Below are 15077 nucleotides of genomic sequence, written 5' to 3'. Positions count from 1 at the left end.
ATAATAATAATAACAGGTAACGTGTTTATTTTTGTTTTTTCGGGTCCAGTAGGGTTTTTGTCGTTACTCGTTACTCAAGCCACCATTTTTCCAGTATCATCAAGAAAAATAGTATATGTGCCACGGGGTGAAACGCAGAAATGAAAAATTGTATGGTTTGGCTGCACTTGGTCGCAGTCACGAAGTAGTATACTAATTCCTGATCGCAAGGATTGCGGCATGGCGTCATCTCGGTGGCCTTGTGCATCAAACTTCACGCTTGTTTGAAGTTTAACGTTTCATAGCGCATATATTGAAATTTTGATTTTCGATACCTGTAGAGCGGGTTCGATGTTTGCATCCCTAGGGTTGAAACATGTTGTCTTCGAGTTTCGGTACGTGTAGGCAGGTAGGGTCTACAGGTACCTTAACTCGAATTTGCAATAGATTTGCTATGAAAAATAATATGCATTACTAGGAATGTAACATACTATTTCATTCCTATATACATAATTTATTATTGCAACCCGCTTGCAAAATGCGCTTGCGTTGTCATCAGCGATCTGAGTTTGAAATCGGTCACATTCCGCTTTCTCTACAGACATGTAAAAGGCCAACTCTTAAATCGGGTTCGATAAAACATCAGTTTTTGAAAGTTTCACGTTTTTCTACCTAGAGCCTTCTTGTGCTTAAATGGAAATTTCTCATCGCACTCTGATAGTTCAGAGATTTTTTGAATTTTTTATCGTGATTTTATATTTTTGTAATTTATAATATTTGAACAAAGCAAATATTTTACGTTAAAGAGATGAATTCTGGTGTACAATCTTACTAGATGTTGCGAATTTTATGCTTTTGGATCGTGTTCTAATTCTTTAAACGGAAATTCTTTAAAAATTTATTTAAGGTTACGTTTGAAAACTCTGATCGACTTCAGAAGGTATTGGAATCTTATTACTTTCGTCGACTAATGAGGATTAAAAAACGAAGGACAGAAAATGCATCCTTATGGATGCCTTATGCTTGCTGAGTAGTGTAATCCGACAACGTATTGTGCTTCATTACTATTGGCGGGGAAGTAAAGGGGGTACTTAAATTCGCGGAAATGCTTCCTCCCCTTTTTCTTATTGAGAGACCGTACGGTAAAAAAGCTTGCATCAAAAGGTATTGCAAATTCTAAATCCGTAGGAATTCCTTTTCTGTCCTTCGTTTTCTGATCATCATTAGTCGACGAAAATGATAAGATTTCAATCCCTTTCCAAGCCGATTGGAGTTGCCAAACATTACCTCAAATCAATCAAAGTGAAGCATGTTTAAAAAATCGATGACCTTTCGCTTTTCTTTTTGCTAAATCTCAAGGCGAAATCATGATATAGACACAAATTTTTTTCAAATTGTAGTAAATGTAATTCAGATTAAGGACATAAATTATTAGGATACCATTAACTCCTCAATTACGGGTTGAAATAAGATGCAAGTGGCTAAAAATCAGAAAATTCGCTGAAAAACATCGCACAGGATTTTCGTGGGTGGTAAAAACGATTCTAATAACCATTTTTTCAAAACCTTCAAGTATGGATGGTTTTTTGCTATCATTCTCCTATATAGGGATGGAAATGGACAGCGAGAATCTGAAAACGCGAAATATCGCATAATAGAATTGCGAATGGTTTTCGTGGGTGTTAATATGATTTCGACAACCATTTCTCCATTATTCTCTATTATGTGATGGTTCCTCGCCCCCCCCTCCCCACCACTCTAGGGAATATGCGAAGAAGGCATTCTGGAGACTTTATATTTTTTCGTGGCTTGACCTTAACAGTTAAATATATTTACAAATTAAATTGTTAATTGTTTACCGTTAAACTAGAAAGCGTACATCACTTCTTTTTCTGAGAGAATACGTTTCTTAAAGCGAGTATAATTTATTTTTTAGTGTAATTTAGATTGTGTGTGAATTAAGTTTAAATCAAGCAGATTATTTATAATTCTCCAGTAAGTATGACTTCAATATTTTTAAGAAATATGCTGTAACAATAAGCTATGTTTTCTTACTTATTTTGCATGCAAAAAATATAGATATAATATATAATATATTATTTAAATAAATTATTATTGCAATATCGTACCAATATTTTCTTAATAATAATTTATAAAAATAATATTATAATTGGCTCTCTCTCAAAATTGCATTAAATTAAAACATATATTCAGTACAAAAATTTTAACTTTGGAAATAAAAGTTGTTTTAACAATTTAACAACGTTGTAATAACGTTGTAAATGCTTTGCAAAAGGTGTGAATTTGGAGACCACTAGAGAAATGTTAATTGAAAATCGTTTTATGTTTGTCGAAAATGAACAAAAATTTGAATTTATATAAGGTCTTCATAACGCCTTCTTCGAATGTACCCTGCAGTGGGGTAACGAAGAACCATTTACTCATTTGAGGATTTTGAAGAAATGGTTACTAGAATCGTCTTTACCACAAACGAAAACCCTTTATAATTTTTTTCAGCGAATTTTCTTATTTGTATCCACTTACCCCTTATTTCAACCCCTAATTTAGGGGTTGATGGTATCCTAATAATTTTTTCCTTCATCTTTGAGATTCAGCAAAAAGAAAAAGAAAAGGGCATCGATTTTTTAAATATGCTTAACTTCACCCCTTACTTCAGCCACTACAATAAGCAATATAATCATTCTTACATATTCTCTTTTAATCCACGTAACATGGAATTTATTTTAAAAGAATTGAGTCACTAGAATTGAGAATTCTTTCTCGTTATATTAGATTTTAAACTAGAAAAATGCAATTTGACCTATAGTATGGCATAAGCGTGATTGTTCCAGCTTAAAAATACTACTGTTTATCTTATGTTTTTCGATTCAAAGACTATATAAATAAAATTATTTATATTTTTTACTTTTTTCAGGTATAATATGTATTTGCTGGGTAGCTGGGAGTATGGTTGGTTTCTTACCACTTTTTGGATGGAATGCAGGAAAGAAAGATGAAGATATGTGCATCTTTACGAAAGTTATGAATTATGATTATTTAGTGTTTCTGTACTTTTCTACAATCATATTTCCGGCGTTACTTATTGCTGCCTTTTATGCTCATATTTATCGAGTAGTTCTGAAACAGGTAAGCATGCAATAATACATAAGAACTGTGCAATTTTGTCAGTACAAAAATTTTGATTTTCTTCCTTGGACTGGTCCTCAGTACTGCGCACCAGTACAGTTAATTGGCAATTCCACCGTACTAGCTAATGAATATCTCTAGAATCAGAGCAGTATTATGCCGACAGTATAGATATTTAAAAATAAAAAACATGTTTAAAACTATAGTTCATGTTTCTAAAATGCCGAAAAGCTATAGATACAACTATCGCGAAAACAATTGTTTTATTTCGTCTTCATAAGAAATTCAAAATGTTTAGAAAATTAACATTTTATGCCATTCTTTAACGTTGTAAAATGGTTTGAAACACCGAAAAACAAAACGATACACGAAAGTTAAAAAAAAATTTCATATAAAAAATGATCGCAGTTCACGATCCAATTTCTAAATCTTGTCGCTATACAATTTAAATGCTCAAGAAAAATCAGGTTTCATGTCAGTAGTTAAACAATGAACTTCTTGGGACAATCGACAGGACATGTTATGCCTATGTGAATAGGGAGGATTCTCGAAGCTTTCGGAAACTTCGACCTAATATTACCCATCAGTAAAATGCTTATTTACCTATTATTAATCGAAATAAGAAGTAGGTGAAACCTAGTAATACCTACCATAATACCGAACTTTTATTTAGATTGGATTCCCCTAATTTTTTGGAAAATAATAAAAAATTGTTCAAAATGTAATGTACTCTCGAATGCTTCCCTATCGTTCGAAAGTTCAAGAAAGTCTGTCGTGTCACCTCTAACTTTTTCTAGTTCTAGAGAATCCCATGCATTTGACCATTACATCCGCTCACTGTTATTGCCCTAATCTCCTTACACTCTAGTAAGATTGATCGAAAGTTCTGTAAGATTCCGATCGAAAAGCTTGTAAAATTCGATACACGTAGGGCTCTTTTGCATGAAATTTTTAGAACCGTTGATATTTGATTTCTAACTAAGTTCTAGAAAGATCAGTTGACTCAAGTTTGTATAAACATACAGTTTCTCTTAATCAAACTTTCTGGAAGGATTAGTATTCGATGTAACCTTCACCTAAATTCGAGAAAGAATAATGAAAGGTTGTAGATATTTCGATCCAGGTAATCTTGAAAGCAATAGCCCCTTATAGAAAATTTAATTCTTCTTTCTTTCATATATCGGTAAAGATTGCATCCAACAGGGCTTTACAGTATATAAGAATGTGGAGTTGATTTGCACAACATTTAGGGTCGTGCAGTCGGCCTATATGAATTGTATGAATGCGCCGGACTGTTTGTCGGAAAAAAACTGCGCCGTAAAGTTCTGTTGCACGTGCAGATACGCAGTACGCTACTACAACATCTAGGACCGCGCAGTAGAATTGTAATTGTTCAGTATGTTTCTATGACTCATATGGATGCACATTATAGTAACACGATGCGCAAGACTGCGCAGTGGACTTCTATGATACCTATGGATGCGCAGTAGACGTGCAAATGTTGAAAAGACAACAATGATTCGTATCCGTGCTAATATACCATTAGACGATAAGTGGTTATCGGTAACAGAGGTAGCTTCTATCAAATGAAAGGTACAAAATTATTTTGCAGAAGAAAGTTAAATTTCGTCTGACATACATTCTGAGCAATGCGGAAAGCGCGCCTAATATGAATTCATGCTACCGTAAATTAAAACTAAGTAATCTTAAAGTGCTTAAGGTATATTGATGCTCATGTAATAAAATAAAGTAAACAATTTTTCCGTTTGAATTTTTATTTTTATTAATCAAAAACTTGAAGCACACAAAACTTACCAAAGAAGACAATCAGTGGTCATAATTAAATTCGAAAAGAATATAAGGCCTTCCGAAGTAGCAAAAATAGAGTTTTTTTATTCCTGCTAGGTAGTAATATTGCAAAACGGTTTTCCAACTGAACCAGAATCCAGGTTCCATACTTGGTTTGGACTTTACCATACTTGGAAACGGGGTACTTCTTTTTCATGGTCAATTCAGATAGTGGTTTCCTAGATATGACCCATATATACGGCCAACCAAATTGATAATTTTGAGATCTATCTTCTCCAAAGACATTTCTTTTCATTTTCATCAAAACTTTTAACAGATGGCTAAATTTGCACAGTGTTCGACGATAGGCTGAAGACACTGAAATCTGATGCATTTTTTATACTACATCACCCCTACTCTACTCATTTTCTAGAAAGAATGATTGAAGTTTCTCTGAGGTTCGGTGCACGTTGGGCTCTCCTTTGCATTCAATTTCTCGTACCGTTGTAATTGAATCTGTGATCTCTTCCTAGATTCTAGAACTATACAGATGTGTAGTAGTATTTTACAGTAGATCATTTGTTTCACACGGTTGTTCGGGGTGGTTTTTCTTGTAGTAGGAGGGGATATCTTACATAAAACGCCCATCCTAGGAATCGTCTACCTAAGCAGGCGATTCCTAGGATGGGCAATGTCAGGTTCTTACTAACCAAATCCCCCCCCCCCTCTTCTACCAAGCCATGTCCTGCTTCGGCTTCCAACAAATGTCGTCTGCTTGGTGTTCACCTAATCTTCGTTTAGCACAATCAAAATGCTCGCATCGTCCTCAGCAGTGCGGTGGTACCGCACAACGGGCTCGTCTGTTTTCGGCATCCTGGTTAAATTTTCTTTATTAACTTGGGCGTCCCTGAGGTTTTCTTCAGCCAGGTTGCCTTTCTGAAGGCTAAGCACTTCATCGTCCCCTATATGTAGTCTGTCCGAGATTTCTCCTCTTTTGCGGCGCAGAGGTAGTACTGCGGCGTACCTTCGCACGCAGCAACCTTATGGCCCATCGTTTCATATCGCCTACAAGCCCTCGTACGGTCAGGGCCCACGCAACTGGCTGCCATGTGACCGAAACTGAGGCAGCGGTAGCAGTGCATCCTCTCCGTCTTCCTTTATACACGACATGAAACCCAAAACACCCTCAGGTGTGGTAACTATAGTTATTGTGATAAACATTAAACTGTCTCATTGTTATGAATAGAAACATAGCAAAAACAGTTCATCAATATTGCTTGAGCTGGAATCACATCAAAATGGATTTCAGAAAGCGGTTGGATGCTTTGCGTCAAATTGTTAAAACCAGTAATGCGATACGACAGTCACACTTGGAAATAACACCGGTTTTGAGGCTAAACGAGATAGGGAAGAAACTAGATAGAGTGCCGCTTCGGATGAAAACGCGTTTGGTTGTTCACGTATGTGTGATCATCGCGAAATCCAAATGTTGCCTGAATCAAAATCCAAAATTGAAAAAACACCGCCTAAAATAAACGATGAAGTCCTATTGATAATTAACAGTGGCTCACCAACAAGCTCTTCAGGATGCTTAGTCAAAATCGAAAAAAATATTTGGATGTGGTGTACGCTGTACGTAGACCAGGTAATGCTATTACGATTGAGGATACACCTGTCCAGTTCGAGGATTAATTTATCTACTTGGCGATAAATAGTATTTGAAAAATAATGGCCTTCTCAAATTATAATTTCGACGGACAGCTAAGGAGTCTCACAAAAGCTCGAGCGACCTAAATAACTATACAGAAATCCGCATCAACATAAACGCTCACAAAGAGCATTACAGTCCCTTTGAACCTATTCGTATTAGCAATAATACCAAACATAAAAAATGATTGCGAAATTGTGTCCGCGCAAACTATACTCTAAGGGTGGTGGTTCTCTAACCCAATGTGAGCTATTGAGAAAAAGCCCAGCAACAACCAATCCCTCCTATGATGATCCTATCGTACTCGTTGATCGTCTTCTTTTGTCTATGATTTTGCAGGCTGCAGGAAAGGAGAATTAACCTAATAAAGTCCTCTTTATTGTTAAGGAATTACGTAAAGTAGGTTTTATATACATACATGAAGTAACTTAAGTACATTAAGTAACCCACTAGCACCACCAGCACCTGTGCCCACTCTGTGCAACGTGGATTTAACTTTACTTTAACGTTGTTGCAACGTTGATTGAACATTGCTTCAACGTTTAATCGAATTTGCTTCTACATTGAACCGCCACAACCACTACCGCCATCACCACGGCCAGCATAGCCACTTCTACCAAAAACGCTTCTATATAAACTATTCCGTCATTGATTTAATGTATTTCATACGCTATACGGAATCAGGATGACTTCTACTTTTCAAGATTGTCTAAAAGTCTGTTTCCGTGTCGACGCCCCGAAGCGGCATCAGATATACTCATGCAAGAAAGCAAACAGTCTTCATCTCAACGTCGCTGGGTATGACGATAGTAATTACCATGAATTTAATCCTCTCAAGTTCTCAGAATATCAAAAAACGACTAAAAATAATTTCACATTGACTCTTACCATTTGCTACAAAGTCCAGAGTGTCAAGCAATTGTCCACATATCACGTCAAAGAAACATGATATTTTAGCCAGCATGACCACTGTGATTTTTGGTTTAACTATGTTTAATCTGTATGATGAACCACCATCACCAACACCACCACCAGCATTACACGAACCACAATCGCCACCTACAGAAACCTACTGAACAATTACAAGTCTACTGCACAACTATGTGTATAGTAAAATACCACTGCGCAGCCTTGTGCACCATCAACCTAGACTGCAAATCCATATAAGTCATTTATGTCTATTCAACATTTACAAGTCCACTGCGCAGCCCTAGATGTCGTAGTAGTATGCTGCGCAGCTGTATGTTCAAGATAACATCACTGCCTATATGCATGTAAGATGTATGCTTACACAAACTTTAATAAATCGATCTTTCTAGAATTTAGTGAGAAATCAAATATCAACATTTTTAGACATTTTATGCAAGCAAGAGCCCTGCGTGCAATATCAGTCAGTGGTTGTTAAGGTTGAATATACGGTCGGTATTACAAGGCCTCACATACTTCTTATTTCCATTAACAATAGATAAATAAGCATTTAACCTACGGGTAATATTAGGTCGAAGTTTCCAGAAACTTCGAGAATCCTCCTAGCTTACATAGGCCAACCATGTTTCCAGAAGTTTCGAGAACTCAGGGGTCTTCCCCGATCCCACAAATGCCATCTAAACAAAAAGCTTGTAGCCGATTCGGTCGATTAAACAGTGATCCATCTTGTCGTCCTAGTCGATATTGCATACCAGGGCCCTAACTACCGACAGTGCAGTTACTGACTGTCGGTAAAAAATCTGTAGCTGTTTTACCACGCGGTTTTCCCTAGAACTCTCATTTCTTAGCTACTCATATCATTATTGAAAGTCCTAAAATGAGCGAAAACGCGAAAAACCGAAATATTACACGAAAAAAGTTGTGATCGATTCAAATTATTTATTTAAGAATTATGTTACTCGTATTTCCCTTAAATTGAGGGAAGTTTTTTATTGACTGAGTGACAACCGCAGGCCCCGTGCACCCCGCGAAGCTCCTGTTTTATCTAACTGCGGCGCGGCGTCGATTCTCGGAAGGGCTATAGAAGGGAGGGCTATTAAAGGGTTTCACTGTTTATTTAGTAAACACTTAGAGGCGTTAAAAGAAATAAAAAAATTACATTTCAAACTATTATACAGGATACTGGCGTTTTGAAACCGTTGGAAATATTTCGAAAAATAATAGGTTATTTATTCTTCCTGAAGACTTACCTGAATGAGGTAAACCTAATTCTTAAGGGGAACGGAAAGATAACCTAATCTTCGTAGAACCGATCAATATACTCACAAGCATTAATATTGATTTTTTAAATACCCCGTTTCATATAGATAGGGTGTAGCAATAGTGGTTCTTAAAATTGACCAGAAGGCTGGAATGCGTCTTAAAAACAATTCTGTGATTTTTTAAATCATTTTTTGAATTAACTCTGGCATTTGCGTTCGTCAGCAGTTTGCCAGTACAGAACCGGTGGTGTGCAGTACCGTGTCAGTATCAAATGCCAGTACGATGTATCATTCCAAGCCAGTACGGGGCCAGTCGTTTATTTTCACCTAGGTTATTGAAATTTTAATTAAAATGCTCATTTGACGATTTAGTTGCAGCAAATCGTCACGATGAATCCTACTGGATACAGACAGGGACAATCAACTGGGACTATGCTACGGCTTTTAGGAGCTGCCCAAAAACGAGAAGTTAAAGCAACTCAAAATTTGTCAAGAATAGTTATTTTCTTCATTATTTGTTGGTTTCCACTTTACACAATTAATTGTGTAATGGCATTTTGCCCTCAATGCAGGGTGAACGACATCTTTGTCAACTTTTGTATAATCTTATCTCATTTAAATTCAGTGGGTAATCCGCTGCTCTACGCATACCATCTAAAAGACTTTAGGGCGGCCCTCAAGAACTTCCTATACAGGTATTTATAAATGCGTTTGAGAGAACATTATTATTATATAAAATAAGGAAGCTCATTTTTATCTCAGGCTTAAAACAGTTTAATTTTTGAAGAGGCGAATTTTTTAATAGTCTGCACAGGGCTGTCCTGGTATATGCTATCAAACATGGACGATTTTTCAGAATGCGATCAAGTGATCTGATAAGAGCAGTGTGCCTAACTGAACATATTGGGAAAAGCTTGTTTTCTACCACAATAAAGATCCACTGCGGACTTGTAGCATGAAGTCCGAACGCCTGGCCGCCTGAGTCGCCGATGCATTATTACTATGTTTATTTTCTTTTTTATTTATTGGATTTTTATCGTTTTTTTTAACTTGTGCTCGCGTGAACTTGTTTTTACATAATCACCCACGAAATGTCAAATGCCGTATGAGATAAAGGTATCATAAGTTAATTTAATATGATGTTTGCAATTTTTTCCAATGATGTTTTAACAGGTACAAAATAAGGTGCATAGTGTAGTTTCGAGTTTGCCTTTTACCGCTGTTGACCTAACACAACGGTCGCGAGCGATAGGTGCTTGCAAAAAATGCCTTCTGAGCTGCTGCCAGTACCCTACTGACTTCTAAGGGTTAAAGGTGTTCAGTGCATCTTGCGTGCACGTTGCTTTAGCCGAAATCATAATAGGATGAAGAGATGCATGTTTCATATTCCTCCATATTGTCTTTACTTCATGCCTGAGCTCGCTTTAGTTCTAGATCTTGGTTGCATTAGTTGCCTGAAAATATCGGTTAAGTAAACAGGCAAAATCGATGATGTAGACCTTTCCACTTGTTTCGCATCACGATGTCAGATCGATTGACTTGGATGTAATGATTCGTCTATAATGCCCGAAGGTTATTATGTTTGTGCGTATATTCTCTCTGAGACAGTACGTAACAACAAATAATGTGCTGGATGGATTACTTTGTATCTCTACATAATCCGCACCGGTCAAATATGTCTTAATCTAACACGTTTTTACGTGATCTTTTGGTGCTGACAACACTGTCCTGAATCGCAATAACGAATCCTTCCGTTTCTGGATAGAGGCCGTCCTTTTGCACTTAAATATTGGCTGCCTTACTCCTCTACGAGCAAATTTAAGAGCGTAAAGTCAAGATACGCTATGTAAATGATGTTAGAAAGCGCAATATTTTCCTTGCTGTTAAAATAGTCTAGCAACTGTATAACTTTTGACTTACATAATTTCACAACTATCAATTGCAGCTGCTGTATGGCGTGATACAGTTTCTTCACACTCATGTTCATCATGGAGGTTTTTGTATGTCATATTGACTTGCCGTTGAATTTTCATTCTTTACTTTCCTAAAACAAGAAGATTACCCATTATGTCTTCCGCCTTAATGATAAGTTTTCATGTTTCGCACTTTCATAATACAGACGAACTAATTTCTCTTTCATTGTGGTAACCCACTGGATGTTCTCCCACGGTATTTCTATTTAGTTAGTTAGCTACAAATTACTAACGCTAGCCAAAGCATCCTCAGCAGGCACAGTTGATGCTCCACTGTTTACCATTTATCACAGATATTCTCGCTGGCCAGATGCTTGATTAGTGAGTTCTGTCTTAACACCTTGAAGCCCAGCATCAATACCATCCCGAATACCGTCCCGTCTGTCTGACATACAAAACCTTATCATTATCAATAATAGAGGTAGAGACCAGTCTTTAGCCGCGGATGACCTTATGCAACAGACGGTATTGTTGGCGGAAAAACTTTTACAACTGGATACCTTTGTTTTCGCTTCTAATCAATTGTAAAATGTTATAAAGAACAGTGTTGATGGACCAGACGAAGTAATATTAGAAGAACAGCCTTTTGAATCCGATTTGAAATGGAATTGAATCTAACGCTGGCAAGTCGGAATCTTATTAAGTTGCCTTGGTACATACTGTTTACCTCGAAAAGAAGATCTTGATATTTAGCCAGTTGCTCTTACTCCTTTGCCGCGATATTGCCATTAGCTGATGCCGAGAATTTGATCACGTAAGTGTTCTTCGTTTTCAGATCTCAAAGGACAATTTCAGTCTTTATATAACTTGTACGATAAGAAATAGAGAATGAAAAATTCCAGTGGATTTAAATTATGCGTTTTCGGTATACTAAGGCGCCTTTAACGCCGTCTTGACGGGCAAAAAGAAATCCCTTAGTCTTTGATCTCAATTCAACAGACTTCAAATAGATGTTGGCCAGGCACATTGATAGTTCTTGTTTATGTATAATGCCGCAGAAATTTGCCATGAAGGGACTTGTCAGTATGTTCTCCTAGTAGAAGCGAATGATTTGTTAGCTGTACACGACTTTTGGGCACCAAAGGTGTTATTGGTACTAGGTCACGTGTAGTGTCACTGGAACGAAAAGGGGAGACCAAACGTGTTACAATAAGTGTCGAAAAAGAAGAGTTCGAAAAAAAATATCTTCAGTTCGCGTAAGGTCAGTATATGTCTAAATAGGGAATAATTCAAAATTTCTTGTAGCTAAAATTTCTACAACAGTTATTCCTGATCCGGATAAGCCATAAAAAATGCATATTGTATTCACATATATGTATACCTTTTTAGTATAAACCCAATGGGAAAATGTTCTGTTTTTGCACATTTTATATAAAGTGACAAATAATCGTAATATTTACGAAATGTAAGATATTATTAAATATTACAAGCTCAAAAATTGTAATTTCTTATCTGGATAGGTAGTAAAAAATACATCTCTTGGAAATATCTTAAATCTTTTTTGATCGTCGATTTGATCAAGGGAGGTTTTGTCACGACGTAGTTTCTCCCATTCAATTAGTTCCACGTAGTCTTCGGTGTTGCATCGCAACACAATTTAGAATTTAAGTTTTCATGTTCGTTTCGAACGATGAAGTGTAGCTCTGTCTGCCAGAAGGTAGAAGGGAAAAGAGGGGTTACTGACTTTTCCCCAAAAATCGATGTATCATTTCGCACTTCCTCCCTTAACCGGTACAGTGTGTGGGGGTGCTTCATAAATAATTAACAGGGATTCTCTGTTTAGAAGTGGAAGGTGAATAATATCTAAAACACGTTAAACAAGTCATCGAACCACCTAAGGCTTGGCATTCCGGCGCGTCAATTGCGCGCGCATCTTGACTTCACCGATGGGCGGAAGTGGCCGACAAAACTGTGCCTCGTGGGCTCTTTAGGAGAAATCGGACATCTCAAGCCACTTCACCTTCAACGAGACGCCGTCGCTTCCACACCAGGATCCCTCAGAATCGAGTGGCCAGAAAGCAGGGAAGATCTAATTAAGATAAGTGCTTCTTTCTTTGCTTGAATTTTCGGAATTACATGAAGTAATAATGTGCCGCGAAAACTTCCAAATAGCGTGACTGGAAGTTAGTACTCTTCCACGTGGGAAATTAAATCGAAATTAAAAAAATTAAAATGGTTTAATTAGATTACAATTACTTAATTAACACAGTTCATCTCAATAGTAAATATTACAATTTCTGCGATTTGTAATGGTACTTTTTTAATGTTGAAGAACAGCTGAAAATTGAATAGTGAAAAATGGGGGAACACTCATTATTGTACTGTCGTAGCTTTATGAATTTGTTTGAATCCGGAAAATTCTCGTATCGCAACATTTTTCGAAATCGAATCAGAAGATTAGGAAGTCACGACCACGGTTACAAAATCACAGACCTTGACCTCAATTACTGGCTTGACTTTGAATACTAGCAATATTACAATTTCGGAAAGACAAGATAGACCGAGATTGCCGGAAATTAAAATGGCTACATTTAACGGGGACCATGATAAATTGGGTTCGTGGAAGCATAGCTTTTTGCATTAGTGTATTCGCATACAGATTTTAGTGACTGTGTGAAACATGCTCAATTAGCAAATGCGCTTACCGGAGCCGCTTGGAATAAAGTTAGTGCTTTTTCGCCAAGTAAAAGAAATTACAAAAAAAGCGTGGCAATCGCTGTACGAGCCATAAGACCAAAAACGTATGATTCTAGTCGAACTCTTTGAAGCTCTTTTAGATTTAACGGTACATTCAAAGGCAGAGCCTTACGAACATTCTTCACTCGTGTCAACATCTAAGTATCTTGAACGAAGTGCATGTTTAATTTGGCGAGCACGCCATAATTAGAATACTGGAGCGGTGTTGGCCACCGTGAGTTGCCTTGAGCGACCGCCATATTGCGCGGAAAGGGGGGGGGGCTGATAAAAACAACTAGCATTTTACAAGGGTTAGAAAGGTGGAAGCACGATCGCTCGTAACTGTTTCTTCTAATTGCTCGAATTCGGTATTCGTTAAATGCAACGAAGAGCATCAGCTTAAAAATATTCCATTTTTAATTAACTTCGTATTCAAAAACGCTGGAAAATCGCGAAAATCCAAAAATTGCGTAGAAACAGTCTATGCGCGCATCCGTGGCCATTTAATAGTCGGAATCGCTGCAAGAAGTTTGACAAAAACCATCATACTTTATTGCACGTCACAAAAGAATAAAGCCAATTAAATCAGAATTTTCCGGGTACCCGGACAAGATAGCCAAATCAGTTAAATTACAATTTAATCAAAAGGGGGAAAAAGTGGGGCGATGTTCGTAGGGGCTAAAGCGTAGGCTTTAGACCCACTACTTCGGCTTGCGGGTTCGATTCCCGCCTTGCATTTTGGAAGTGTCTAGGCAGCCCATGCGGTGAACACTAGCCTAGCAAGGGAGTTGTTCATCTCCGGAGAGGTATGGCACCAGTACTTCTAGAGAAAAAGTTTTTCTCTAAGTACTTAAAGCTGTTGCTCTTGGTGGTTCGGAACCCACTTTAAACGGTGGGTACCCCTTCCACCTCCAAGTAAGTGTGTGGGGGGTGTTTAAAGGAATAGAAAAGAAGGTGCAAGAAAAATGTAAACCCTTAGGTGACACATTAGAAGCTTCAATTCCATTCCAAAAGAGGGAAGATTCGAAATTTTCAAATTCTCAGACTCCTGCAGCGAGACTATATCGTCAATCGCACGCCTCCGTAACGTTTCCATCAGTTTCACAATTAATGACTACTGCTGTTGTGAAAATTCAAAATGATAAAGAGAATTGCTTCATCGCAAAGGCACTCTCAGATTCATGTAGTACAGTTAATTTAATTAAGACAAACTTTGCAAAATCGCTAAATTTTTCGAAACAAACTTGCTCAGTTAATTTGGGGGCATATTAATGGATTGTGTACAGTTCCTGACGAATACACAGCAACACAAAAAGAAAGAGTTGGTACTTTTAACGAGACACATGTATTTCTATGTATTTTAAATCCGCTGAATCTGAATCTGTGGCCAAAAATATTTTTTTTTCACGATTGGTTTTCGACATATCTCAAAAAACTGTATTTTGGAGTATATGATGGAAAAACATGTTTTTTCACGGGATTCAAACTGCTGATTCTAAAAATGGAGCCAGCTTAGTTAAATTACTCACGTATGACAGTGACATATGACTTAATATGACATAATGTCAACAAAAAAATTCTTTCAGCAGCAACTTGTAATCCAGCATTGCATTTTTA

The 15077-nt window shown here is 37.1% G+C and overlaps 1 protein-coding gene across 2 annotated transcripts in view; it reads left to right on the top strand.

Annotated features, from left to right (window-relative positions):
* Window positions 1–15077, top strand: part of LOC117181654 (adenosine receptor A2b-like) — a 191702-nt gene that overhangs the window by 71721 nt on the left and 104904 nt on the right. For both annotated transcript variants that reach the window (XM_033374550.1, XM_033374553.1), the window contains exons 2-3: window positions 2915–3126; window positions 9184–9506. In XM_033374550.1, coding sequence (XP_033230441.1) covers window positions 2915–3126; window positions 9184–9506 — 535 coding nt within the window. The remainder of the gene's footprint in view (window positions 1–2914; window positions 3127–9183; window positions 9507–15077) is intronic.

The sequence above is a fragment of the Belonocnema kinseyi genome, chromosome 10, assembly GCF_010883055.1.
Source record: "Belonocnema kinseyi isolate 2016_QV_RU_SX_M_011 chromosome 10, B_treatae_v1, whole genome shotgun sequence".
NCBI classification, from domain to species: Eukaryota; Metazoa; Arthropoda; class Insecta; order Hymenoptera; family Cynipidae; genus Belonocnema; species Belonocnema kinseyi.
Note: the sequence above shows the minus strand (reverse complement) of the source record. Positions and strands in the feature narration are given on the sequence as shown.